The sequence below is a fragment of the Anguilla rostrata genome, chromosome 3 (genome assembly GCF_018555375.3).
Source record: "Anguilla rostrata isolate EN2019 chromosome 3, ASM1855537v3, whole genome shotgun sequence".
NCBI classification, from domain to species: Eukaryota; Metazoa; Chordata; class Actinopteri; order Anguilliformes; family Anguillidae; genus Anguilla; species Anguilla rostrata.
In genome coordinates, this window is record NC_057935.1 from 24602489 (window position 1) to 24627990 (window position 25502).

Genomic DNA, 25502 nt, shown 5'->3' on the forward strand with positions numbered 1-25502 from the left:
TTTTATTGAAGCATGATATAAACAAAATACGCAAAATCAGTATTTTCTGTGTAGTGTTTAATTTTCAGTTGACATTTGCACAATGGTTATATCAAATTGAATTACCACACCATTTGGCTGCTTTCTGTAAAATAAACACATTTTCTCATGAGACAAAAATGCACCATCATAAAAAGGTCATGTTGAACACATGATGACACCTTTTCACACGACTTTATAAAATCAGCTGCCATAAGCACAAATAAACAGTTGTTAAGTTTCTTTTTAACAGTCAAGTAAAGATGTCCGTGTGGTCCCTGCAATCTGGGAACAAAATTACACGTAAAACCAGAAAAGCTGCTACTCAACCTGCAATACAAAAAAATCACCTGACTAATTATCTATAATTACCGTTATACCCATCTAGAGGAGTACAATATTCAAGACAAAGGTATAAAAAAAGACCCTTTTATGGTTAAACTGAGAAGATCCATACATTCGTCCCAAATATTAAAAAAGATTTAAATTATTGCTTTAACTGCAAAATAAAAAAAATCCTGCTCACAAACTGATAAAGGAATCATTTAAAATGCACCCAGTAACCATGTCCTGAGTTTAAATCCCACTTCAGAGAGGGACACAGTATATCACCAAACTAACTATTCAACAGTTTCCAGAGCTTATGAGCTGCTTTTATAAATACAACTGTTGGTCAAACAATAGCAAGACATGTATATAATAGCAATGTGGTATGGGCCCAGCTAGCAAGCATATTGCAGTCAACTGCCATCGATACAGGTAATGGGTAACCTATCCGCTAAAAAAACTGAGTCAAGGCAGTCCAGATGACATTTACTGTAGCTGTTAAGAGGACGCAAAATGCTGGTGGACCAACAGCTGGTAAGAACAGTAGCTCCATAGCTGCTTGCTTGCTGGGTGGACAGTATTAAGATTTGGCATTTATTTACTGCACGTCACAATGAATCACCCTTGAATTCACCTATGGTGGACAAAATGGATTTCAGTGATGTATCAAAATACACTGTATAAATACATGTACAAAGAAAACTAGCCTCCTTCCCAGATCTACAATATGTATATATATTTTTTTATTTAAGTGCCATTAACATCTGCCTTAAACTGACGTGGTTCTGAATGAATGCTCTTGGTCTGGGTCACATTTTACTTGAAAAGTATCCAAAACTTGAGAATTACAGTACTGACAATTACCACAGTAGTTAGTTCTAAACTACAGTACCAACAAGTATTGTCCAGACTGCACGACAGGTAAGCGACTAACCATGCCCTGCGTTGAAGAACTATCCAGAGAGACCTGTGGCGTCTCTTAGCTTACGTCTGGTACGCACTCAGAGTCACAATGTTAAATACAGTGAGACTTGTCTGAGCAGAACACCGTGAGAGAGATAAGCCGGTTTTGTGACCATAATGCCTCCTTTGACACAGGACACAGAAAATCAGTTTCATGCCCCGAGCAGAAATCAACAGTCGACATATCACATGGAGGCCTTTGTATTCCAGGTGTGCCCAAAGTTTCATGAGCTTTATAGGCAGAACAAGAATCTCTACAATGACCCTTTATGAGCCACCATTTCCTGATACAAATTATTTTTATAATCATTTTTAACAGTATCCAAGTTTCAGGGCCTAATGCGTACAAAGCGTGGCATTTTAGAGCCCATTTTTTATGCAAATACAGCATCAGCCACTGCTGTATTACCAGTATATTTATATGGGATTGAGATTTACTTTAGTTATGGATATCAATTAATGTTTTCATAAATAATGTTTTGAATCAGCCTGCTACGGCATAGTTAGCATTTCAAGGACCCCATCCAAATTAAAAAATTTTAAATTAAAATAATTTAAATAATTATTTTTAAATAATTACCCCTTTCAAGGGCCAAGGACTTGGAGGGCCAAGTCTGGCCATCTGCCCACAGTTTGGGCATTCCTGGTTAATATCATTACAAAGTGCAGGAGTCAAGACAAGAGCTCAGATATAACACTGGATCCCTGATGTTGTTTCAGCATCCAAACCGAGTACTCTTCTGTGGTAACGTTCACCAGCCGGCCTACAGGTCAACATCCACCGTGTCCACATCCACATCATCATTGGCGCCATTCTGCTGCCCCTCCAGGGTCACGGCAGGGACCTGCAGCTCTGCCTCCTCCCCCTCTTGGCTGGAAAGAATGTTCACACGCTTTCAGGTTCACCTCAACCAATAGGACTGCTCTGTTTCACACCTCGGTCCTGCCCATATTTCTCACCTCGTGCTGGATTTGACTGCTTTCTTCCCTTTGGCTTCTGCAGACGCTGACAAGGGAGGGGTCCTCGTGTCAGGGCTCCTGAAGGGAAGCCAGGCACCGCTCTGCACCTCTCCTGTCAAAATAAAAACAGCAACACTGTCACATGACTAGCTTTAGCATGGTCACAATCAGTTCAGTTCAAATTTAAACACATTTCAGTTAATTAATGAACCAAAAAAAGAAAAAAAAAATCCACAGTGGCCATTTATTTGTGGAGTGGAGTTTATGAACTGAATTCCAAATCATGTTCTGAATTAACTGAATAGATCACATCCCTTTCAAAAGCTTTATTGCCCTTTTTGGTTAAAAAATCGAAATTAGAAAAGTCTAGGAGAAAATGTGGAAAGTAAAAGTCTTGCCTTGTGTTTCTTCCACCCATGAACTCAGCCAGCTGATTTCACTCATTACTTCTACCTCCTGGCTGAATAATTGTACTAATCAACAAATCCAAGTAATTGGAAAAAAATACTGGGGAGGACTCTCTTTTTTTAACTTTCTGAACCTGGATATTCCACTTCTGGTGCGAACCGTGCTATCTCTGTGCATCATGAGTAGAGTGCTACTAAATAGAACCTCATACTGTGAAGTGTAGTACACTTCTGTGCAAGTCAGGGACTGTAGCGGGGTCATAAATGTTGCAATTAAAGACTGCAGATAACTGACAAGCCTAGATAGGCCTAATGGTCCATTCTGGTATTCCATATTTTCATATTCGTCTTATGTTCAGTTGCGTGCGTTTCTTGTTGAGCTCGACGCTCTTGGGCAACGCACCGTCAGAGGGAGGCTGCTTGATTGACGGGGAGCGGGAGCGGTTGGTCAGAGAGGGCTGCTTGAAGGTGTCGGAGCTGATGAAGGAGACGGCGTCCTCCCCGTCGGCCGTGGCCAGCAGAGACGCCCGGTAGTAGACCAGGGGCAGCCAGGCCTCGTCCCGGTTGTTGACCGTATGTTCTCCGGCGTACCTCTGCAGGTAACTGTATCTGGGGGACAAACCAAAAATCCTCACCGAAATCCCCATCAGCTTTGACTGTGTGGAGACACTGGCCAGGATTTCATCAATTGTCCTTGCACTTGACTTAGAAAAAATGCTAATTTAATTTTGTTCCTTTTTACCAACAAGCAGTTTTCATTTTTGTGATCACTGAAATTGTGAGACTCAGAAAGCTCAGAAAGAAAAGTAAAGTAAAACTGATTCTTGCATTTAATCATGAATCAAGGTTAAGGGCAAATGTTGGCTGAATAGTCAATATGATGAGTATATCTGGCTAGCAGACCTTTTCACTGTAACTAGCATGGTTCTGAGAATGCTCAGTTTGCCGGTCCAGGCACGGGCTGGCCGTGCGCACCACATTGCAGGGCCGTGAGCTCGACCGCGACCGAGTGCGGTCGTAGAGGCTGGCACACTTACACGGTCTTCTTGTCGGGCCTCAGCAGCTTGCTGGAGAACTCGGTGAGGATGGTCAGGTACGAGATGTAGGGCGGGGAGTGCCGCTCCGTCTTCTGCACGAATCCCTGGAAGACAAACTCAATGCCGTCCCTGAAACCCAGGAACAGTGAGGCTCAGTGAGACACACGCTCCAGTACGGTCTTTCATTTTTACTTCACCAGCTCTATTGAGATTAGTAACCTCTTTCGCAAGAGAGCAAGAGAGACCTGGAAAGTCAGCAGCAGAGCAAGCCAATGACAAATAGATAGCAGAACATATCAATTAGCAATTCATTTGAAAAGATAACCTGAATCAATGAAATCTAAAAACAGTTACAATTAGGCAGGAAAACTGGTATTTACATTTTGAATTTAATATCGCTATGTTTTCTACAGTAATAGAAAACATAGTAATGTTACATGGAAAAGAAATATCTGCGGCAAGGTTAGTGTTTGACAGAGGCAGAAATTGTGATATAAAAAGGGCAAAGTGGATTGAAAGGATTGGATGGGAAAGAGGTGGGGTTGGGATAGGTTTGGGCAGAAGTAGAGGTGGAAATAGAATACAACTTCCATACTTCCAGAGGAACGTGTCACTTCACTTAGCACGAAACACAAAATCCAGCGGAGGCTGGTGACTTACTTTTAAAAACCGACTTGTTGATCACACAAAAATACAATAAAGGACTTCAAGGTGATTTGTAACGTAGTGTATTTTCAGTCATCCCCATTTCAACCACACGGATATGCTTCTACTGCAGCACTGATGTATGACTGACTCAGACAGGTTACATGACATTGTTTAGAGCACTTCGTGTCCATAGAGAGGAGATTTCAGACCTCCACTGCAACACTGATCTGTTTGGCTCATACAAGTCACATGGGGTTAACAGACTAATCAGGGAAGAGTGTACTTTGTGTTCAAAAAGAGGACCAACATGGCTGCAGTGTACTGGAGGAGCGGCTCTGTGTGAGAGAGGAGTACCTGTGGATCATGGCCAGGGACTCACGGGACTTGACCTGGTCCCAGCCGAAGGTGAGGGAGAAGCGTCGGGCCAGCTCCTTGATGCTGCTGAAGGTCTGGACCCCGGAGCTGCAGGTGTTCCCACTGTCCTGCTCCTGTTTCAACCTGAGGAACAGCTACCAAAGCACAAAGACAGGAGCGTCAAACCTCCTGCCTTCTCCCAAGCCGAACAGCTCAACAGCTAGAGATCTTGGTGAGCTGTTAATTAGTATAATTGGGTGTGCCAAATTAGGATTGAAATGAAAACCCACAAGATGGTAGGCCTCCAGGAACAAGGTATGGAACCACTGCTTTAGACTATTGGGATACATTTGCAAGGTGGACATACATATGAGGCATATAACCAAGCCATTGGTGCTTTTGAATACACACTGGTTTAACAAAGCCATAAAACAGGACATAAGCCGAAGAGCCAAATACAGACAGCACAGTCAGTTTCCCAACAAAATATACTGGAACATTCTACTTAAATGGGGCGGGGGTGTTCCTGTGGGGTTTTAACAGGAACAAACAGTGTTTTCATGGTACCCCTCCCTCCCCCCACGTACCTGCTGCAGACACAGAACCAGGGTCCTTGCGCTCTCTATCTTGTCCATCTGCCTGGTCCTGCTCAGGGTTTCTTTGATGATGTCACCAAAGTCGTTGTAATACTGCGGTACAAAATGAGCAAAGCTTTAGAACTCATCTCACTGCAACAAAAGATCACAGCTGGGAATTCCCGCACTGGCTGGGCCACGTAATGCTATCATGCATTCAAAGGCACGTGGAAGGCTTTTAATCGTCAAGTGATAGGGCAGCATGCCGTAGGTTTTATTTGTATTCATTTGGAAGAGATCCTGTGGTACTTTTGAAAATCGAGGGTGTTAACCCTAGTATCCTAGTAAAATTCAAACAAAATTGGCTCTCTACGTCCGCCCACTCAATAGTCCCCTTACATCTGATTGGCTGAGCAATCCCTCACCTTCTGAATCCCCAGGTAGTGAGTGTGAAGGAGAACTGACACACAGTTAAAGGTTAAAACGAGGGGAGCACCTTCATGTACTGCTTGAAGACCTCCGCCGCCATGCTCATCTCCAGGACGCTGTGCACGATCAGCTTGCAGTAGGCGGCCAGCAGGTTCCTGCGCTTGTGGAGGTCCTCCAGCTTGTTCACGGCCGAGCCGCTCTCGCTGGCTGCGTCGAGGTACAGAGAGAGAGAGACGCCCCATAAACACAGCCCTCTGTCTGAGACATCCCCAGCGCTTTATGCAAAGAACCACACTAAATTCAACAAATACAAATTTTGACATTAAGCGTTTTATTTTTATGTTTTACATTAGTTTTTAGCCTAAAAACATTATAATATTATGTCATATAACATTATAATAGTGACCACAACAGGAGGCTTTTTTTGTCTTTTGGCGACCATGTTTCTTGCATAAATTACGAAACATATTATTTATTAACCAATCATTGGGGAGAAGGCTTTGTCAGCTTCCAATCAGAAGAGAACTTGAAGTGAATGCCTGTGCAGAACGGACACGCCATGGCAGACCTCCAGCTTTCGTGCTCAGAAGGGACATACTTTACATCAGAGTAAAGTGTTCTATTATTTTATTATGTTCCCCGTTCGGAAAAATGTAAGCATACATCTTTATCATGCGGCTTAATGAACACTATAAAAGTAAGAAGAAAAAAGTGATTGCGCATGGGCCTTAATAGGAAAAAAATTCCCCGCACATTAGATCTACTGCCAATCTCGCTAACGCTAATGTGTCGGGGAAAAAATGACCTTCCGCAGGGTTTGGCAGGACATCCAACGTGTGGGTGTTTTTTTTCTTTTCTTTTTTCTGATTTACTAGGCGATGTTGTTCTCCAAGCGACTGGCTACGACAACAAGGTGCGTGAGCATTACTACTTTTAAGAACTACGCGGCTAATGAAATACCTCACTAAACGGAGCTGAAGTTAATAATACTTTCTCCTGGAAAGCAATCGCTCCAATATCTTATCTTAATGGCCGCTCTTTGTCCCCGACTGATTGAACAGCCCGGTCACCTCCTAAATTAACCATACATCATTATAACCCATCTAAAACATGGAGCAAATTACATAACTCTCTGATGGCTGTTTCATTACTGCTCTCAGGCCAGCAACCCGTTATTGCACCCGTGTCCAGAACAGAGTAATTATTGACTGCTTAGGGATATTTTTAGTGAGGTCCAAAGTCCCAGTCATGTGATTATCTATGTGTTGTCTTACCACTTGACTTATTTTAGATCTTTATACAAATCTTTGCAGGCAGTGTAGTTTGTGTTATATAGGTGGAGTAGGCTACTTTACTCAAGTACATTAATGCACAGATTTTTACCATATTACAGATGTTATTTTTTGTAGACAGCTTAAAAGAGCCAAATTTTTATTTTGTTGTTAATTTTTATTTATTGATGTCGATGTGTTAAGGCAAATAATTCATTATCTAACGCCGGAAAGGAGATCTTAAGGAAATCTGGAAATGAACGTATACTTCTAACAAGATCTCCCACAAAAGGATAGGATTAATTCAAGCATATTTCTGAAAAGTAAAATATGAAAACATTTATTTTTTAGATATATTCTTTATATGTTACTGGAGACTCATTAAACAAATATATATCCATGCATTTTATATCTGAATACTTTTTCCATTTATAACTACTGTGTGGAAATCGAGTTTGCCTCAAATTTATCAAATTTATACTGTGAAAGTCTGCCATCTGCTGGTTAACGGTAATACTGTAAAATGCTTAGAAAGGTGAGAGCAGAGCTTGGTGTTCTATCACCGAATATGCTATATTATACACCCAAAATATTTTTACAGTATTTGTGGCACCACATAACAAATTTAGGCCATGTCCTGTTATTCAAGCATCTAGATAAAATGCACTTTTTTGGAGCCAAGAACTAACGTTCTGTATTAAATCAGAAACAAATACCCTAAATTACACAGTCCATAACTGAAAAGCATTTGTTCCTTAATAATATGTAGGGATTACTGCTCCCTGTTATAATATAAACTGTGATAAAGCGCTATTTGGATTTGCTCATATGCATAAGGAAAAAATGGTAAAACTGCATCGATTGAAAAAAAGAACTCTAGAAAAAACATCCCAATGTTTAAATGTAAACATATAAAACAAAAACCAACAAGAATATTTGTTTCATGAAGCATTTTTTGCTGTACTGTTCCAACTGGACCCATACACACTGCACACTCAAGGAGACAGGAAGGGACTATGGCTCACCCCTGCTCTGGCTGTCGAGCTCCACTCCGGTAAAAACGTGCTCCATGATGAATGCCAACAGCGCCCTCTGCAGTTTGGGGTCGGGGGTGTAGAGGACAACTGCACCGGCTGTGTGGTCCCATGCCTGCAGCTGGTAGCTGTGAGCGGTGAGGAGGTCACACAGTGACAGGAAGGCCTAGAGGGAAATCGACTCTAGTGAGTGCACACAGACTGGCCTAGTCACGCATTGTCACTGTTTCTGTCAATATAACGGCAAAACCAAACAATCACACACTTCACAACCAACAATGTAACAGCACCAAACAATCACACACTTCACAACCAATAATGTAACAGCACCAAACAATCACACGCTTTAGAACCAACAACGTAACGGCACCAAATAATCGCATACATTGTGTGGGTGCGGCTCAGTTCCCTTTCAATTCAATCAATTCACGAAATGATTTGAAATTAAATTCATGAATTGCAAAATGGCCATAATTTTTGATTGAGGTTTTTCAATTCATGAGTTTTATTTCAATCATACTCTCCATTGCAGGCAATAACAACGCAGACAAATAATCATATACGTGCTGTGATCTGTTGTGATCAGAAACTAGCACTGTGGATTCTCTATCAATCTTCTATTCTTGAAATTTTCATATGAAGTACACAAAGAGTTGAAACATAACCACAGCACATCAGATGTAACCTCAGTCTCTCCTGATTGGCTGGATCTGGCTGAGGGTGAGAGCAGCCCTGCGACAGGAAATGCAGTGTAAACAGGAAATGGAACTCTGGCAGATTTTTGCAGTTCTAAATTCTGGTTCCGGTTTCCTGGTTCTAATTCTGTTTATATTACCCGGCAGTGGAAGAGTCTGAAAGAGAGAGACATCCCTCACCTGTTCCTTCACCGCAGGGTTGCTATGGGAGAGACAGCGGTGGCACTTTTCACAAAAACCCCGGAGCTGGTTCCTCTGGGCGAGGGCTTTCTCCTGAAATGGCACAGCAGCCAGAAGCGTGAGACGTCAAGGGACGTCCCTCAGCGCAGCACACGGACTGAATCACAGAGCTGTTCTGAACAACGCCATCATCACTAGTCATGCGCAGGACAATCAAACGAATCTAAAGACTGTTAGACGTCTGGTTTGGAAAGCGTAACGGAGCCTAATTTGACAGCCCAGACAGGGGGGGAGTCGGCAGTCTTGTCTGATGAAAGCGAGTCCTTGTGGCTTCCCTCACATTGCCCTGTGTAACCCATGCTTTCAGAGACACAAAAGCCTTCTGCCCCAGGGACATGCGCCCGCTCCCGTTTCAGGCACTTAGACCCTACAGCAATCTAAATTCTTTAGCACGACTCCCTTTGAACTGTACAACTGCTTCTCAGTCTCCTGCTGAATTCGAAAATCCAAAATGGCCGAAATTTGGAGGCGAATGCCCGAGGCATTACAAATGCAAATCGCGACGCGGTTGCCGCCGACGACGAACATTACTGCCCCGCACTCTGTCAGTTATTGATTAAAGGGTCTTTGGGAAGGGCAGCAATCAATGGCCCTCTCCCACAAGAAGATTTAATGTTTCCTTCATACCTGAAGCGCTCGCAACCGCCGTTAACATTTCACACGGGAGGTCAAAGGTCAGGGAAGAATGCGAGAAATATGATTACCCAGAAAACGGCGACACCAGGTTTAATAATAAAAAAAATGCCAGATAAGAGGGAGGGTGCATGGAACACAACAGGTACAAGAAGCTATTAAAACCAACACAATCCATCACCTGTGTCTACCACACTTAATTACATGGGATGAATCCCCTTCACTGGCATTTGTTTGCCTTATTAAAATCCACTGGGTGTCATCCTTCTTGCTGCTGAGGGATAGGATTTGGCATTACCCCACCTGCATTACTGATGTACAATAAAAATATAAAGCAAAATATGTATTTAACTTGTGGTCCATCACTTGTCCTACTGTAAGATCATTTCAACACAGAAGAAAGCCTAATTTTATCCCCATTTTAACTGTGTTAACAATTCATTGGACTCAACCAATTTGCAATAAAAACATAAATCCTATGGGAAATTGTGGTTTGGTTTGGTGTTATGTGGGTTGGGTCGATATAGGAGGTAGTTACTTGGCTGGGGTGGTGAAACGGGGGCTAGAGTGGGACAGTTTTGGCCAGGTGCTAAGGGGTGGAGGGTTTGTTAAACAAAGTAGCAAATACATGAAAACTAATAAAAAATCATTTCCCCTGATGATAAAGCATATTTACGCACCCTGGAAAGCGAGCCCTCTCCACACGAGCTGAGCTGCCACAGCACTGCATAGCACACGCACTGCAAGGCCTGCACAGTGACCTACGGGAGACAGACACGCCTAGTCAGTGAGAGATTCCGTCAAAGACTCTACAAAGACTCACCAGATAGCCAGCTCCACAGTCATTATCCGGCGTTTCTGTTCAATAAAACTGGTAGAGGTGTACGTTGAGAGGTGAGCAACCCATAATAGGTGAAATAAGTACGTCATCCATATATTATTAGGTGGCCAACCTAAATTGTGACTAGCGCTCAATACAGATGGACAACAAACCAATAAGCAATGCATTCAGTGTGGTATGTAACAACCTATTTTGACCAATCATCTTCAGGGTGCAAAATATTCTAAAGATCAGGAGTTCCGTCTCTCTATCATTCAAGCTGAAGATATCAAGGAGGGCTTGACCAAGCACTATATCCTTGGCTAGAGGATGTTCTAACCTTGGGCACGCCCCTTTGTGAACATCCATACAATGTGATATAACACTGGAAACTTTCATTACAAAGCCAGAAATACTTAGAGCATATGTATTGGTAATCAGGAAAGGTTGGGGTCAGTTCAATTTCAGTTTAGTCAATTCAGTAAATACAATGAAATTCAACTAATGAACTGGTAAAATCCCCATAATATTCTATGAACATTTTTCTTACAATTTCCTGTATCGACCTGAATTGAAATGAACTAGGCTGCAAGCCTGTTGCTGAACATTTGGTTCCTACAGTGAGTCTGCGGTGAAAAGACACATAAAGGTGCTGGTGAATACCTCAGGAGGCAGAGATCCGTGCTGGACCTCTACACCGAGCAGCCGAGAGACAGAGTCATAGAGCCCCCATGAGGATAGGTCCTGAGAACTGTGAAAACGAGAAAAGAAAGGAGGTGATGCCCACACACACATACACGCAAACACAGGCACCTTAGGCGTACCTGGCCCGAGCAGTACTCAATGAGCTTGTTCAGTTACGGGTTTCTTACTTGTGGAAAGCGGCAACCCTCTTCAGGATGGATAAAATCTCCTCAGTCTGCACTTCATCAGCAGTGAATGTGCCATCCTGACAGACAGAAAAAACTTTCTGTTAAGATAAAGGGTACCAACACACACACACACAAACTAGCATACTGTATATGCACACACTCATACTTCCATAATACAAAAACACACACACACACACACACACACACACACACAACAGGGTTGTGCAAAATTATGAATTATAGAATTTTCTCCCATTAACTTCATCTGTTGAAATTTGAATTGAACTGGCCACATCCCACAGAATTTTGAATTGTAATGCCAGGATGTGGAATTTAATTCATTGCAATTTCAAGACATTCCACTATCACACAACAAGAGAACTTTGTTACATCTGACATATATATGTAATTTACCAGAAGATACCAATAATTACATCATTCATTTCTAGAAATGTTTCCCAACTATTCCTTCATCTAGAATCAGTACCTACGGGATTAACTAGATCCATTTTGTTTGTCATGTTCTCAACCTCATATAGAGAATTTTGTTTTATATTTGAAGCCACAATCCCTTTCATTTCCAACTGAATGTTTTACAGACACTTAAGGCAATGTATTTACACATTGAATTTATATGGCATATTTTTTAAATCAGAATGAACATAATCTAGCTAGTCACAACAAATAAGCAGCTATACTATAGACTAGCATATGATGAATTTGATAATAGAATTTCAGCCCTGGCGACATTTTCTTAATCATTTTTTATAAAACATAGTAGGAACATTCAGTTTGTATAAAAAAATTGGCATTCCGTTTTAATACTAACATGGGCTTTACTGTTACTTAAGGTGTCGAAGGTATCAATAGCAGTCAGTGTAAACTATTTTAAAAATGCTTTGCTGCACCAGTGGGCTGAGCCCATCCATGCAGGATGAACTCTACACACCTTTATCATACTAATGAAGTGGCCTGTGGGCAGAGAAATCATATAAAATACAAATAAAATATTCTTCCACCATGTTGCACGGAATGAGTGTTAGGATTTATTAATTATAATGACTTATTCTGTAGATTGGCACTTCAAAGATTCATTGTAGGGAGAGAAGCATCAATACATACTTATAATAGTGTTTCAACAGCATTTTATATATTGTTTTTATGATAACATGTTTAATGTACAAACAAAGCATTAAGATATAAAGTCTTACAGTAAAAAGCTACACCTAAAGCATGTATATGAATTTTTAAATCTGAGTTAGAGGCATTCATAATTTGCTTCTGAGTGGTGCCCAACCCTGGTACACACACACAGACACACACACACTAATACAATCACATAATTTGTGAATACGATACATAAGATGGACGTGGAGACAGGTGGAGATGTTTGTACTCATCATCAGATGCCCACCTTCTCCACCGTGTCTCTCAGCAGTGTGTCCAGCCTCCCCACCCAGCGCCGGACCATTTCGTCCCAGGCCGGTGATGCCAGGCTTTCCCAGGGCGTGTCCGCAGAGCAGAGGGCCTGGTACGTGCGGGCGGCGGCCTCCAGCACCGCGGCGTCAGTGTGCATCTCCACCACTGCAGCCATCTGCGTCAACAAGGCCTTCAGGTGCTGGACGATAAGCAGGACGACGTGTGCTGTCATTGTCATGCTACAACCCCAGCAGGAAGTGCGCTGTCATGCTACTGTGCTGTTATGCTACAACCCCAGCAGGACGTGTGTTGTCATGCTACTGTGCTGTTATGCTACAACCCCAGCAGGACGTGTGTTGTCATGCTACTGTGCTGTTATGCTACAACCCCAGCAGCACGTGTGTTGTCATGCTACTGTGCTGTTATGCTACAACCCCAGCAGGACGTGTGCTGTCATGCTACTGTGCTGTTATGCTACGACCCCAGCAGGACGTGTGTTGTCATGCTACTGTGCTGTTATGCTACAACCCCAGCAGGACGTGTGCTGTCATGCTACTGTGCTGTTATGCTACAACCCCAGCAGGACGTGTGTTGTCATGCTACTGTGCTGTTATGCTACAACCCCAGCAGGACGTGTGTTGTCATGCTACTGTGCTGTTATGCTACAACCCCAGCAGGATGTGTGCTGTCATGCTACTGTGCTGTTATGCTACAACCCCAGCAGGACGTGTGTTGTCATGCTACTGTGCTGTTATGCTACAACCCCAGCAGGACGTGTGCTGTCATGCTACTGTGCTGTTATGCTACAACCCCAGCAGGACGTGCACTGTCACGCTACAACCCAATCAGGACGTGCGCAGTCATGCTACAACCACGATACAACTCATAAAAACATCCAGCCCCATGAAGAAACACATAAATTAATTCAATGACTGGAGTGACTGAAGGGGAGGGTCTTCATTTTAAATGAGTTTTAGTCCTAATATTTCTTTCTTAAACAGGATTTAAAATGAAATTTCTATATTGTCTGTAATGCACAGAATTTGATTTTCGAAAGTTTGCCTATCCATTCAGAAATTACACCTCACACCTCGGGAACATCATACAACAACCACACTGAAATACTATGAGATTGGGAGTTGCTGTCTATTTGTGCTACAAAAAGAGCTCAAATGAATAAGGTGGAGTCTATGCAGAGGTGCAGACGGAGAGAAAAGTACCTTTTCAGAACATGTAGTGGTACCAGCGTCCATTTGGAAATACTGAGGTATTTTTAGGAAGTAGGACACCTTCTCTACGTCACCTGAGTACTGCAAGGAGGAAAACAGCCTGACGTATCATCAGAGGGCTCCCTCTTACAGAAGCTGCATATTCTGCAATATATTCTAAATATGTGGACTTCCTTGAAAGTATACAGTATACAAATTTCCAAAAGAAAATACACCACTTTTTCAACTTCACATTCAGTATCTGAAAGCAGCATTAATTTCTACATTATATCTGCTCACATATTTTTAAAGCATTGCAATAGTTTGAATATACAGTGAGCTCCATAATGTTTGCGACAAAGACATATTTGACTCTGTACTCCCATGTTTCATATGCTGATTAGAACACTTAGGGCAACCAGCCACCAAAACAAGCAGGCGCATCACCAGAGAAAATACTCAGCACCTGGTGATGTCTGTGGTTATGTATAAAAAGTGCTGTAATTTGTATATGGTGAAACCAAAATGTTAAAAAAATTAACTTCAAATTAAATTAGAAATCCAAAATTGCGAAATACAGAACCAAATCAATAAAAATATGTCTTGGTCCCAAACATTGTGGACTCACTGTATGTGTTATTTCCATATATGGTGACAATATTCGATGCCCTACCTTAGACAGCAAGTCGGGAAGCACCACCAGGAAGTGTTCGGTCAGCCTCGTGCAGTCATCAGACTGGGCCTTCCTCTCTCTCACACTGATCACCTGCCTCACATGCAGGCACACACACACACATGCACACACACACATGCACGCACACACACACACAAATACACGCATACATGCACACGCACGCACACAAACACATACACACACACACGCACACACACATACACACACACACACACACACACACACACACAGACACACACAAATGCACACACACACACACGCGCGCGCACACAAACGCACATACACACACACACACACACAGTATCAGCACTTTGCACTCCTCCTAGCAGGAAGCCCTTCTCCAGGCAGTTCCTTAATAATGGGAGCTACAGGAAAGACTGATGACACTATTGTGCAGAAATAAAAGCCTCTCTGGTGAGTCAGATATAAAGCTCCTCAGACAGACAGGCAGCCTTGCAGTCTGACCTTCTTGCTCGTGCCTCTCCCTGCCTGTGGCGGGCCCTCGGCGGCCTGCCGCACCGATGCCAGCAGGATTTCAATCACGAAACCTGTGTGAGCGCTGCTCTGACCTACGGACGTGCACACACACAACGCAATACATGAATAAACCCATAGACGCAAACACATAAAATGTTACACACGTGCTCATACAACACAATACACGTAGTAAATACACGTAAATAAAGACACACAACTACACATATACGTACCACTTAAAAAATAGACAACTTTTAAGTAGACACTCACTCACACACCATGTTTAAAAAGCATGAACACAAAGCACATAGACACATACACACACACATACACATACACGCTCATACATTTAATGACACAGATAAACACACTAATACACAGCAGTCAGCCAATCTTAGGCAGGCACTGATAGGAAGGTAGGAAAGGAGAGGTCTAACCTGGCAGCTGTTGTGGTTAAGGGGGTGTGGTACTGATAGTAAGGTATAGAAGGAGAGGTCTAACCTGGCAGCTGTGGTGGTTAAGGGGGTGTGGTACTGGAAGAAAGGCAGGGAAGGAGAGGACTAACCAGGCTCTGAGGAGGGGGAGTCGTGGAGCAGCAGTGAGGTCAGAGAAGGCCAGTCCTTCAGCAGAGCTCCTGCTGAGTCCCACAGGCTGTCCACCAGGTACACCACATGCTGATGGAGCTGCAAGGGGACAGAGCACCAGTCCTCAATAACACACATACATATGTACATCACAGTACATGGAACATGTACTCATGCACATGCATGCACTAAAAATATACTCACACTCGCTCTCTTACACACACACATACGGTACACGGAACATAATACAGTACTCTCTCACACAGACACACACAGAATGCTCTCACACGCACACACGCATGCACACAAACACACACACACACACAGAAAAGTGCGACCTCCCACCTTACTCTCCCTGTAGAACTGCAGTAGGGCCCGGACCCTGGCATCCGCCAGATTTTTGCGGCGATCCAGTTCTGACGCCCCATCTCCGGGCTCAGCGACGGTCGGAGCGCTAAGCAACCTGGGATGGGGGAAGGAAGGAGTGCATTCACTATCAGTGAGTGTGTGTTAATCAATGGCAAGCTCTCACAATCAGGTTTCTCTTAGGGGAAACCTTTATATCAGTCAAGTTAAAAAGTGTGCAAAACTAGCCGAGACCTCCGGTGCACTCTGTAGGGCAGCCAGGTTGTGAGCTCCCCTGTAGGGTCAGGGGTTCACAAGCCGCCATGATACTTTCTGTGATCCCCTCTCTACCAGACAAGACAGTACTGAGCTTTGCAATCATACAGTCTGAGACTGCATGGGATTCCCTGTGAGACAGCATGTGAGACAGTATAAAGTCCCAGTGAGGTTGCTCTCACAGACTCACTTTGTGTACAGGAACTCCCCAGCTGTGGCAGCCAGTGGCCTGTGGGAGGAGTAGACGAACTGGTACATGTGCTTACAGTCCTCTGTGCTCAGGACGTCCTCACAGGACCTGCAGGGTGGAATAAAATGAAATTAGGTCATTCATACATTCTTATAGAACATTTGTGGACATTTTTCAATTCTGAAAGTGAATTTTGGAGGATAATCAATGAATTTCTTTTCAATTTATGTCATGACTTCTGAAATACATTTAAATTCTATTTATTACTTGAAAAGTTATATGGTATTACTTGTATGAAATACAAGTAAAAGTATATCAGTAAAGTATTTAAAATATTTACAGTACATGTATTTACTTCCCGAATTGACTGAATTGAAACAGCATTGACCCCAACTCAGTGAATAATTGGGATGAGGTGGGACTCACTGAGAAATGACCATGAGGAGCCTCATAGCCTGCACTGCCACTTCATGGTCCTTATCCAGAGTCATGGACACCATCCTCTCCTGCAGGGAAGCATATGTACTCATTTCCATTAGATAAAAGGGGACAATGTAGCAGTGATCAGCATATCACCAACTGCCTCAATTCACAATGGCATATTTAGCATGGCATATCTAGTGTATGTATGCAGTAAATTTCCATCTGCAGTCCGTAGGCAAGTGAAGCTTTAAAGGAAACGTTAATAAAGCATAAAATGAGAGAAAATCAAAACACACCATATGGGGTCCTCACAGGTAAAATATTAGAACCAACTCACAGGAAAAAAAGTATTTACAATTAGTATATTAATAGATACAATTTGATCACTCCACTGAAGACATTTGTGACTGAAGACGAATAGCACTTCAGCAATATCATGGTCATCACAATCATACTGTAAATGGTCGGCAGGGATAAGCAGAGACCTGAGTAACACTCAGACAACGCACTTGAGTAATAGACTAATCAGGCTAATTAAATCGAGAAAGATTAGCATGGCTAATCTCCATCAGACCTGTAAATTCAGAAGCCGGCGATGCAGAGGCCCTGTGTTTGAGCCTCATCGCTTCATCTTTCTTATCTTTTCACATCATCAGCCCATCCTATCCTTTAAGAACCGCCAGCAGTTTCCCTGCACGCCTAAGCAACGTCTTGCCTATGCTTGCGGAGTTGGCGCGGGGTTCTGGAGTAATGACATGCCTGGGTCATGCCGTCGAGATGGCTAATGACCTAGCTGAGGGGCTACACCGCCTGGGGGGGACCTGGGGGCCCTCACGAGCTGTCAATCACTGAAGTCCCGCTAATGGGTGAACTTTCCCCCCTAACCTGCCGCAGACTCTGGCTCCTGTGCCAGAGAGGGAAAACACTCTCAGACTCACATGACTCCTCACCAGCTCCACTCTGTTGTGGCTTCTCAACAAGGATCATAACCAAAAAGGAGGAACAAACCCCCATCCATATTCTGGAGAAGAACAATTACAGCCAAAGCACTTGCGTCTGTGGTATTTACGGTAAACACATTTATAAAAAAGGGGGTGGGGGGGGGGTGTATACTAATGGAATAATTTGTGTTTTATCTTTTGGGAATCTATGGTGCAGATTGCTCCAGGCCACTGGGTTGGGTTGTTGTTGACAGAACAGGAAAGAGGAGGCTACAGCATTATAACTTTAAAATAAAAGTTTTGAAGTTATAAATCTTTCTTAAATGTTGAAAAATAAAATTCAAACCATCAAAAAAGCACAAAACTTCAGTCTCTAAAAAACCTACCTTAAAACGGCTTGTGAAAAGGTCCAGTTTAGAGTTTAAAAGTGTATCGCCGTAAAGTCCCTGGAGACCCAACACACACTTTAAACGGACGTCAGGTTGCTGGAATAAAAAAGGATATTGAGGCTCATTTAACACATGCACACCTTAAGGAACTGCCTTAAAATACAAGGGTGGAAAACAAAACTCAGAAAAGATAGTGTTTGGTTGGCCATGCACTTCCAAATCCGGTGACGGTTATCATTTATTTGTGTATTTGGTACCATAAAATATGTCATATGTTATTGGATACAGATATTGATCACGTTCAATCTCAATGGGACAAAATTAGTGTGGCCTTGTTGCATGGTGGTGCTAATTTCAAGTTGCTCCTGAAGTCTGTCGTGCAGAAGCTAGAAGTACTACTGCACACCACAATTACTGAAGACAATAGAAAAGACTACTCAATTATAACCTTGGTGATTTCAGTATAAAATACTGCAACAGGTTAGAATAAAATGTGTACAGGCATTCAAAACCGCAATAAGCACTTTTTCCTCACATTTTGGTAGACAGAGAATGTGCAGACAACATCTCCAGGCTTAAGTATTTTATGAATAGTTTACTGACAGAAATACCCAGCCACTGACAGCATCTAAACTATCCATTATTTCTGATGGAATGACACATCACAGAAGGAACTTAGTCTTAGACTAGGACAGTGACTGCCAACAGGACCGCCATCAGGAACTCAGTCACACTAATTGAACCCAGAGGTAGAATTCTTAAAATCTGTTTGACAAAACAATGACTTAAGGAGTCGTATGCCACCTGGACCTCCCTGTGTTTTGTTTCCAAGGCAACGTGCAGGAGCCTTCCCTAAGCCCACACACCTTGTCGTGCAGCATCCATCCCAAGTATTTCAAGTAGCTGTCGTTCAGGAACACGGGACTGTACAGCCTCATCCAGATCCCCAGTTCTTCCATGCAAATGGCTCTAATCTCCGGAATCACGTCCCTGCAATTGAAGGCCACATTCGATGAAGGAGGACCTCAAAATCTACAAGCATCGGCGATTGCCAGTTTTGACAGGATAGAGGCTATCTTACCGATATCTCTTCAGAAAGACTCCTTTGAAAATGGCATCCATCATGTTTTCTATTTCACACCTCTTCTCTTGCAGCTGGGCAGTCAAAAAAACATTTTAAATATGGCTCCCCATCAGGTCCACGGACAACAGGGGTGATGGGCTGCAATCCTGGAGGGCTGCAATGCTAAATTATGACTAAGTGATAAATTTCAGTCACTAATTGGCTCAAGAGTCCACACCCCTTAGGCCTAAATTGGCTGCTGAAAGGAAGCCAGAAAAGTCTTCAGACAATGAGGTCGTGCAGGACTTGACTTTGACACCCACGATCTACAATATGCCTGTCAGATTTCAAAGTGTGTAATACACATACACTGGGATAAGACAAGGAGAAAGAACACAAATTAGAAGGAACATTGTATTTGCTAAAAGAAAACCGAACTTGCCTTTCCTATGAGGCAATCCTATTTCTGACAAGCAAAATGAACCCTTACAGAAATTAAATACACCGCAATGTATTGTAAATTTGAAGACTTTTCATAAAAATAAATATAAAAATATATACAGTGAAATATCTGAAATTGGGAATAATTTGTATTGCAAAGAACACACATTATGAAGTGCAGCAATATTCTAACAGCATATTTTTTTTCCAATATGCATATTTTCAGTATTTCATTTCCGTAAATTCATGTCTCACCTCAGTGATCTTAGCCTGGATTTTCTCGAGCCGGAGTCCGGCTCGTTTAGAAGGGGCCTTCCCTTTCTCCACCTCATAAAGCCTTTGACTGTTGTCCACACTAACACTGAGGTTCAGGGCCACACCCACCAAGGCACTCAGGAGCTTGGTGGCTGTGGGTGAGAGACACGACAGGATGAGAAGAGAGTTCTGAGAGAAAAAGGACTATAAGGCCATCTCAGATCAAAGAGCCAACAAGTTTTAGAACTTTTAAGAGGACATTTTTTGGCTGCTGAAAACGACTGAGTTCAGGGATCAGGTTCACAACAGCAACAGTAGTCTCTGAGATTCAACAGACGTCAAATTTTCGGTCCAAAGTTTGAAAAAGAGTTGGAGAGCACAGCCAACTTGTAACTCGTTGCAATGTTTTTTTTAACTCACCTGTCTATTTTCACTCCTCAAATCTGCTCGCACATCTGAACTGGGCTTTAGTACCGACTTTAACTAAACCAAACTCAGTTAACACAGGAAGCTACTACGGACGCAAGCTGTTGAGTGCTGTATAAAAATGAGCCTGGCGGGCGCATGGGTGTTACCTGCCAGCGTGCAGGTGTGTCTGAAGGCCCGCACCCTGGAGTCGGACAGCTCGGTCAGCAGCGAGATTAGCGTGTCCATCAGGTGGCTGTCGAAGATGATGCTGTATTGGCACTGGGACACCAACACCGACACAAACTCGCAGAAGTTGCCACGGAACCTCTTCCAGTAAAGGCCTGGCATGGTAAGGGGGTACTCCCCACTGTCCTGAAACAGGTTGTGGGAAACATTAGGACCCCTCCTACCTGTACATTTCCCACTTACCTGATCTGAGGGATACTTTCAAGTACAAGAGAATGTTAAATTCAATGCATTACTGATATTTACTGCTAAAAGCCCCTATGTTTGACCTTTTTACAAAGGGTACGAAATCTGGCTATGGTGATTTTCAGAGAACTGATTTATTGTCCACAAATACATATTTATATAATTAATATAATAATACGTTTTTCAATGTGATGATTCAATATGATTACATTTAAAAATGTGATTTCTATACTTTATAAATAAACAATATTATGTCAAATAGAAGTTTAAGAAGATTATTTTGGAGCACGTCAAAATTTGTTCTTAGTTATTGACCTGATTTATGGACAAGCGCTCAAAGAAGAAATTATATGCAGTGTATTGGTCTTACACTTTGCTAACACTAAGAATGTAGAGCTGGAAAAACCATAAACGTACCATGTCCAAAGGCCATGTGACTGTAAGAATCCAAGGAAAAGCCAGGAACTTTTTATACTGTAAGCCAGACCCCTATAACAGATTGGAAATTCAATATGCACACATCTCACTTAAGATGTTCCAGAATTTACCACAGCAGTGACATAAGCTGTATAGACACAGAGAACTCCTACCTCATCAAGTTCCTCCACCATTTTACTCATCACCTCGGTGTCCTGTTTGTTTTGAAACATCTCAGCTGTGACCACACCTGTCACACAAGAAACAGGTGTTACTCCATAGCTGTCAACCAATACAATTTTTTTTTTATGTTAACAGTATCTGTGTGCAACATGAGGCCCGTTCGAAGGGAAACTTCACAATAAAATCATTTTTGATGGTAAATTTATTTGCACACTGATAATATGGTGGTAAAAAAGGCAAATTACAACATACAAGAAAATGTTTGTTATCAGTCTCCCACCTTGAAAAAATCTATCAGAGACATATTTTCATCACCATCATAGCCACACCCACTCAATATACTAGCATTGCACGTCAGGGCCAAAGTGGTATGTTTTGGTTACAGGGCATTTCAATATTTTTAGCCCCCCAAAAGTGGAGGGAAGGAAACATTACCTTTGCATCCAGAGCACTGTATGAAAAAGCTAATGAGGTCCAGAAGGGCAGTGTCTCTGTCTGTATGATAGGCCTCAATCCAGTCATCCACCACAGCCTTCAGAAAAGAGATGTGGAAAAATTTATATTGTATATGTGTATTTAAACAGGAGTCTGTGATGATGCAATAGTCAATAAAATGCTATTTTACAGACACAATTGTGTAGGTGTACCTGAATGGCGCTCCTCCCCATGGTGACCACCTCAAACAGGGTGACGGCCTCGATGTCCCCATTCTTAAGATGGTGGCGTTCTGCCCTGCCAGGGCTGCCACCCCTGGACTCTGAGAACCTGCGTTTGGCATTTTCGGACACCTCCCGTGCCCTCCTCTTCCCTCTCTATGCATAAAACACACACACACACACACACACTCACACTTCTAGATATGTAGCAACTCAGGTATACAGTAAAACCACTCGAAGACCTACATGATTTTGACACAAATTTAGAGATTATTGCGGCAATATAATCATTCTCTCTTCATCATCAAATTGTAGACTATATCCTGTGAAACCTCAGGAATAGGAGTTAACACCTACCACATTCTTTTGTCTGTTTTCATTTCCATTGTGATTCGCAGAACCAGAGGAAGTGACATCAGTGACTGAGTTCTCTCTGAAAATCAGAGAAATAACACTGCTCAAAGTACCTCTTGTGATAAACGGCCAAACTGCATGCTTGTAACAGACTGTTGTTGTGTTTTTTTTTTTTTTGACATTTATAATAATATCATTGTAGCATTTAGTACCAGCCTAAGACTCCCTTTTAAAATGCCATTTGAAACTAGGGCAGCTCTGTGAAACACACCTGATTGTGACTTACATTGATAATTTAGCATGTAGGCTATATTTATTAGCAAACTTACATTTCCTGGGACAAAAGTCAATACAATTTTGAAGAGCAGTCTAATATGAATAGGGCAATCACAAACCAAATTACTTGCAATTTCACATAACTGTATTTCCCCAGAGAGCCACCAAATGTACATTTTAAAAGTAGAAAGGTCTTAAAGACTTTTGATACAATTTTAATCAGCATGTTTCTTACTTTTGTATTGAGGATCTGGAGGCTATTGGTTCAGCTATCATCTCTTTTCAGGTCATGGTCATACTTGGGCAGTGAATATATGTGGAATGGTGCATTCAGAACTGCTGTCCAACAAAACATCAAACCCTAGAGAAGGGAAGAAATTACCAGCCTGAAATCACAACATGCATGTAGCATTTGCATATACAGGCAGAAAGTGGTTTGAAGGTTACTAAATAGTTTCATTAAAATAGTTTTATTTCTATATATGTATTCAGATGGTTTTTTTTAGGCATTATTAATACAAGACTTTGAGTCTTTATTAAACCTGACATCACTGAGTCTCAATGGACTATCAGTTCGACAGGTGTGTTACCATGACATCAGGATTCTCTAGGGTGAAGCTACATAATTACCATGACTTCAGCACCCAAGAGGTTGATATTCAGGTACAAGACAACTAGCAAATTCGACACAACAAGCACACACGGACCCACCCGCTGCGAAACAAAGAGGAACCCACAGTGCAAATGGATTATTATCTTTTCTTGGGAGGTAAGTTTATCTCAGAACTTCGGAGTAAGTTAACATTTTGCTAACCTACAGTTCGTTGAGGCTGACGGGAATGAGCAAGTCTGCAGGAAGATGCGCGTAACGTTAAGTAAATCTTGATTTAGCATGAAATGTTACGTCGCAATATTTATTCTTGCTTTTAGAAAATGTGTTTGTAAAGTGTCTATACAAACACATAGTAAGTGAAGTTAAGATAGAATGCAACCTTGGAGTAACGTTAGCAGAATTATTTTTTTAAAAGGCTACCAATCTATCATATGGGCTAGTTTATAACATAACGAGAGGCTATATTAGTACACCTATATACCATGTATTATCAACTGGTTAGCAGCTGAACTAACGTTCTAGCCAAAGCTTTTCGTCTTGAGACAAAGCTAGTCAGACGAGCAGCCAAGTTAACTAGCAAACATTAGCGACCAGTTAGCTTGGTGCCAGAAAGCGGCGCAGATTTTGTCTGACTGCATGACTAGCTACCTGCTGGTCCGCTACATAGGTGGTGGAGAACCAGACAAGGAAATGTCATTCGCTGCTTAGAACAAGGTAGCAGACTTGTACGTTATTACAACTTGTAAGACTCACATAGTAGGTAGTTGGCTACCAAACAAACATATTTACAGATCATTGTCTATTTATTCCATTTATGTAAACGGACCAATGTTTGTGATAGCACTACCTCGAGCTAATATTTGGTCCCATGTTATGAAAAACTAACCACAATTTACTTCAGACACAGCTAACATTAGCCTACTAGCCAATTTCTCCAGTGAAAACGCTGCCGGTTGTGATTAGTCATTGGCTACAATCACAAACATAAACCTTAGACCGAGAATATGATTGGATATCGAAGCTGTCACTCGGGATTCCTTTAAATTTGTTTCTCAAGGTTCTGTACCCATCCCCCACAGCTCCATTCTGAAACACACAAAACTTCAATTCTGCTGCAGTGGTTATATAGCTGTAGTTACATACAGATCCAGTAACACTAAGACCTGAATTACTACGATTAAGCTTCTATCAGTACACCCAAGACACCCAATTCAATATGTAAACGTGATCATAACGTTGCCATGCTAAGTTAATGACAGCAATTTCAGTTATGGCATTTCTGTCATATAGCTAGCTAACGTTAGCTGACTAGCTGTGCAGTATCTTGCCATCTGACAATCCTTGAAACAGCTTGGGGTGGCACAGGCGTCCTTTATTGTACACTGAGCAATTCAATAAAGCATAATCCATTCGTGTAAAAACGCGAAATTCCCTTACCTACCGATTGAAAGCATGCGGATTTGGGTGGGAAAACAATCCTTGTACAGTAGCTAGCAACCAAGACCTAAATCTCACAACGCCATCCTGTGGTATTCTCTTGCAACAACAAAGCAACAATGACAAGAACAACGGAGGGAGGAGCGTTACAATACATAATCTTCTGACTGTCACAATTAATAATCGGTGCACACTCTGAATATGTGATATTAAAACAAAATGTGGTTGTACGATAACGTTAACTTCCACACTGCACTCGCTGACGTGTCACCGTTTTTTAAATCACCGTGAATCCTAAATCTGCCAAAGGTTTTTTTTTTCTTTCTTTCTTTTTAACTTTAGGGATAATCGCAAAAGTACGAACCTAGCTGTACCATGCACCGACAGAATATATGCGATTTCTGTATTTTAAAAAAATAGGAAATTCCTTTGTACATTTTGCTAGCTAGACTGCTGAAGTTGAAACATTTAAGAATATACCATCCAAATACAAAACGTGCAAGTCCAGCCCTTCAGTCATTAGTTTAACCAGGATTATTTGTACCTGTAATCAACCGAATTTCTCATCAGTGATGCCCACCACACTGCCCTGACACTTATAAACTGAAATGTGAATGTTATATTACCTTAACATGGCTACATTAAAATATACTTGTAATTTAATTCGTTTGATTGCCTTGCATGTAATTAAGTTGTGATATCCTAACTGATAAAATGATCCAAGTGAGGCTGCTCAGT

The 25502-nt window shown here is 42.0% G+C and overlaps 1 protein-coding gene across 2 annotated transcripts; it reads right to left on the reverse strand.

Moving 5' to 3' along the window:
- Positions 1 to 36: 36 nt before the first annotated feature.
- Positions 37 to 25051, reverse strand: si:ch211-269e2.1 (cohesin subunit SA-1). Of its 2 annotated transcripts, none has more exons than XM_064326897.1 (32): positions 24769 to 25051; positions 22950 to 23075; positions 22442 to 22517; positions 22076 to 22240; positions 21864 to 21960; positions 21419 to 21495; positions 21246 to 21317; positions 20564 to 20768; positions 19989 to 20140; positions 19311 to 19384; positions 19096 to 19219; positions 18227 to 18325; positions 16903 to 16982; positions 16477 to 16584; positions 16011 to 16128; positions 15647 to 15764; positions 15070 to 15173; positions 14584 to 14676; positions 13923 to 14012; positions 12698 to 12901; positions 11284 to 11360; positions 11075 to 11162; positions 10272 to 10352; positions 8899 to 8991; positions 8015 to 8189; positions 5786 to 5925; positions 5302 to 5403; positions 4715 to 4869; positions 3713 to 3841; positions 3079 to 3284; positions 2269 to 2380; positions 37 to 2181 (listed from the first exon to the last, which is right to left on the reverse strand). In XM_064326897.1, the coding sequence occupies exons 2-32, from the start codon at positions 22988 to 22990 to the stop codon at positions 2073 to 2075; spliced, it is 3564 nt and encodes a 1187-aa protein (XP_064182967.1). In that variant the 5' UTR covers positions 22991 to 23075; positions 24769 to 25051; the 3' UTR covers positions 37 to 2072. The 2 variants fall into 2 exon arrangements, with proteins under 2 accessions (XP_064182967.1, XP_064182968.1); XM_064326898.1 differs by having other exon boundaries at positions 24765 to 25051.
- Positions 25052 to 25502: the final 451 nt, after the last annotated feature.

Coding starts and splice junctions, on each gene's coding strand:
- si:ch211-269e2.1 (XM_064326897.1), bottom strand. CDS start 22,990: ATGATAGCTGAACCAATAGCCTCCAGATCCTCAATACAAAA. Junction 21,318..21,418: donor TGGTGGAGGAACTTGATGAG/GTAGGAGTTCTC, acceptor AATCTGTTATAG/GGGTCTGGCTTACAGTATAA. Junction 15,765..16,010: donor AGTTCTACAGGGAGAGTAAG/GTGGGAGGTCGC, acceptor GTCCCCTTGCAG/CTCCATCAGCATGTGGTGTA.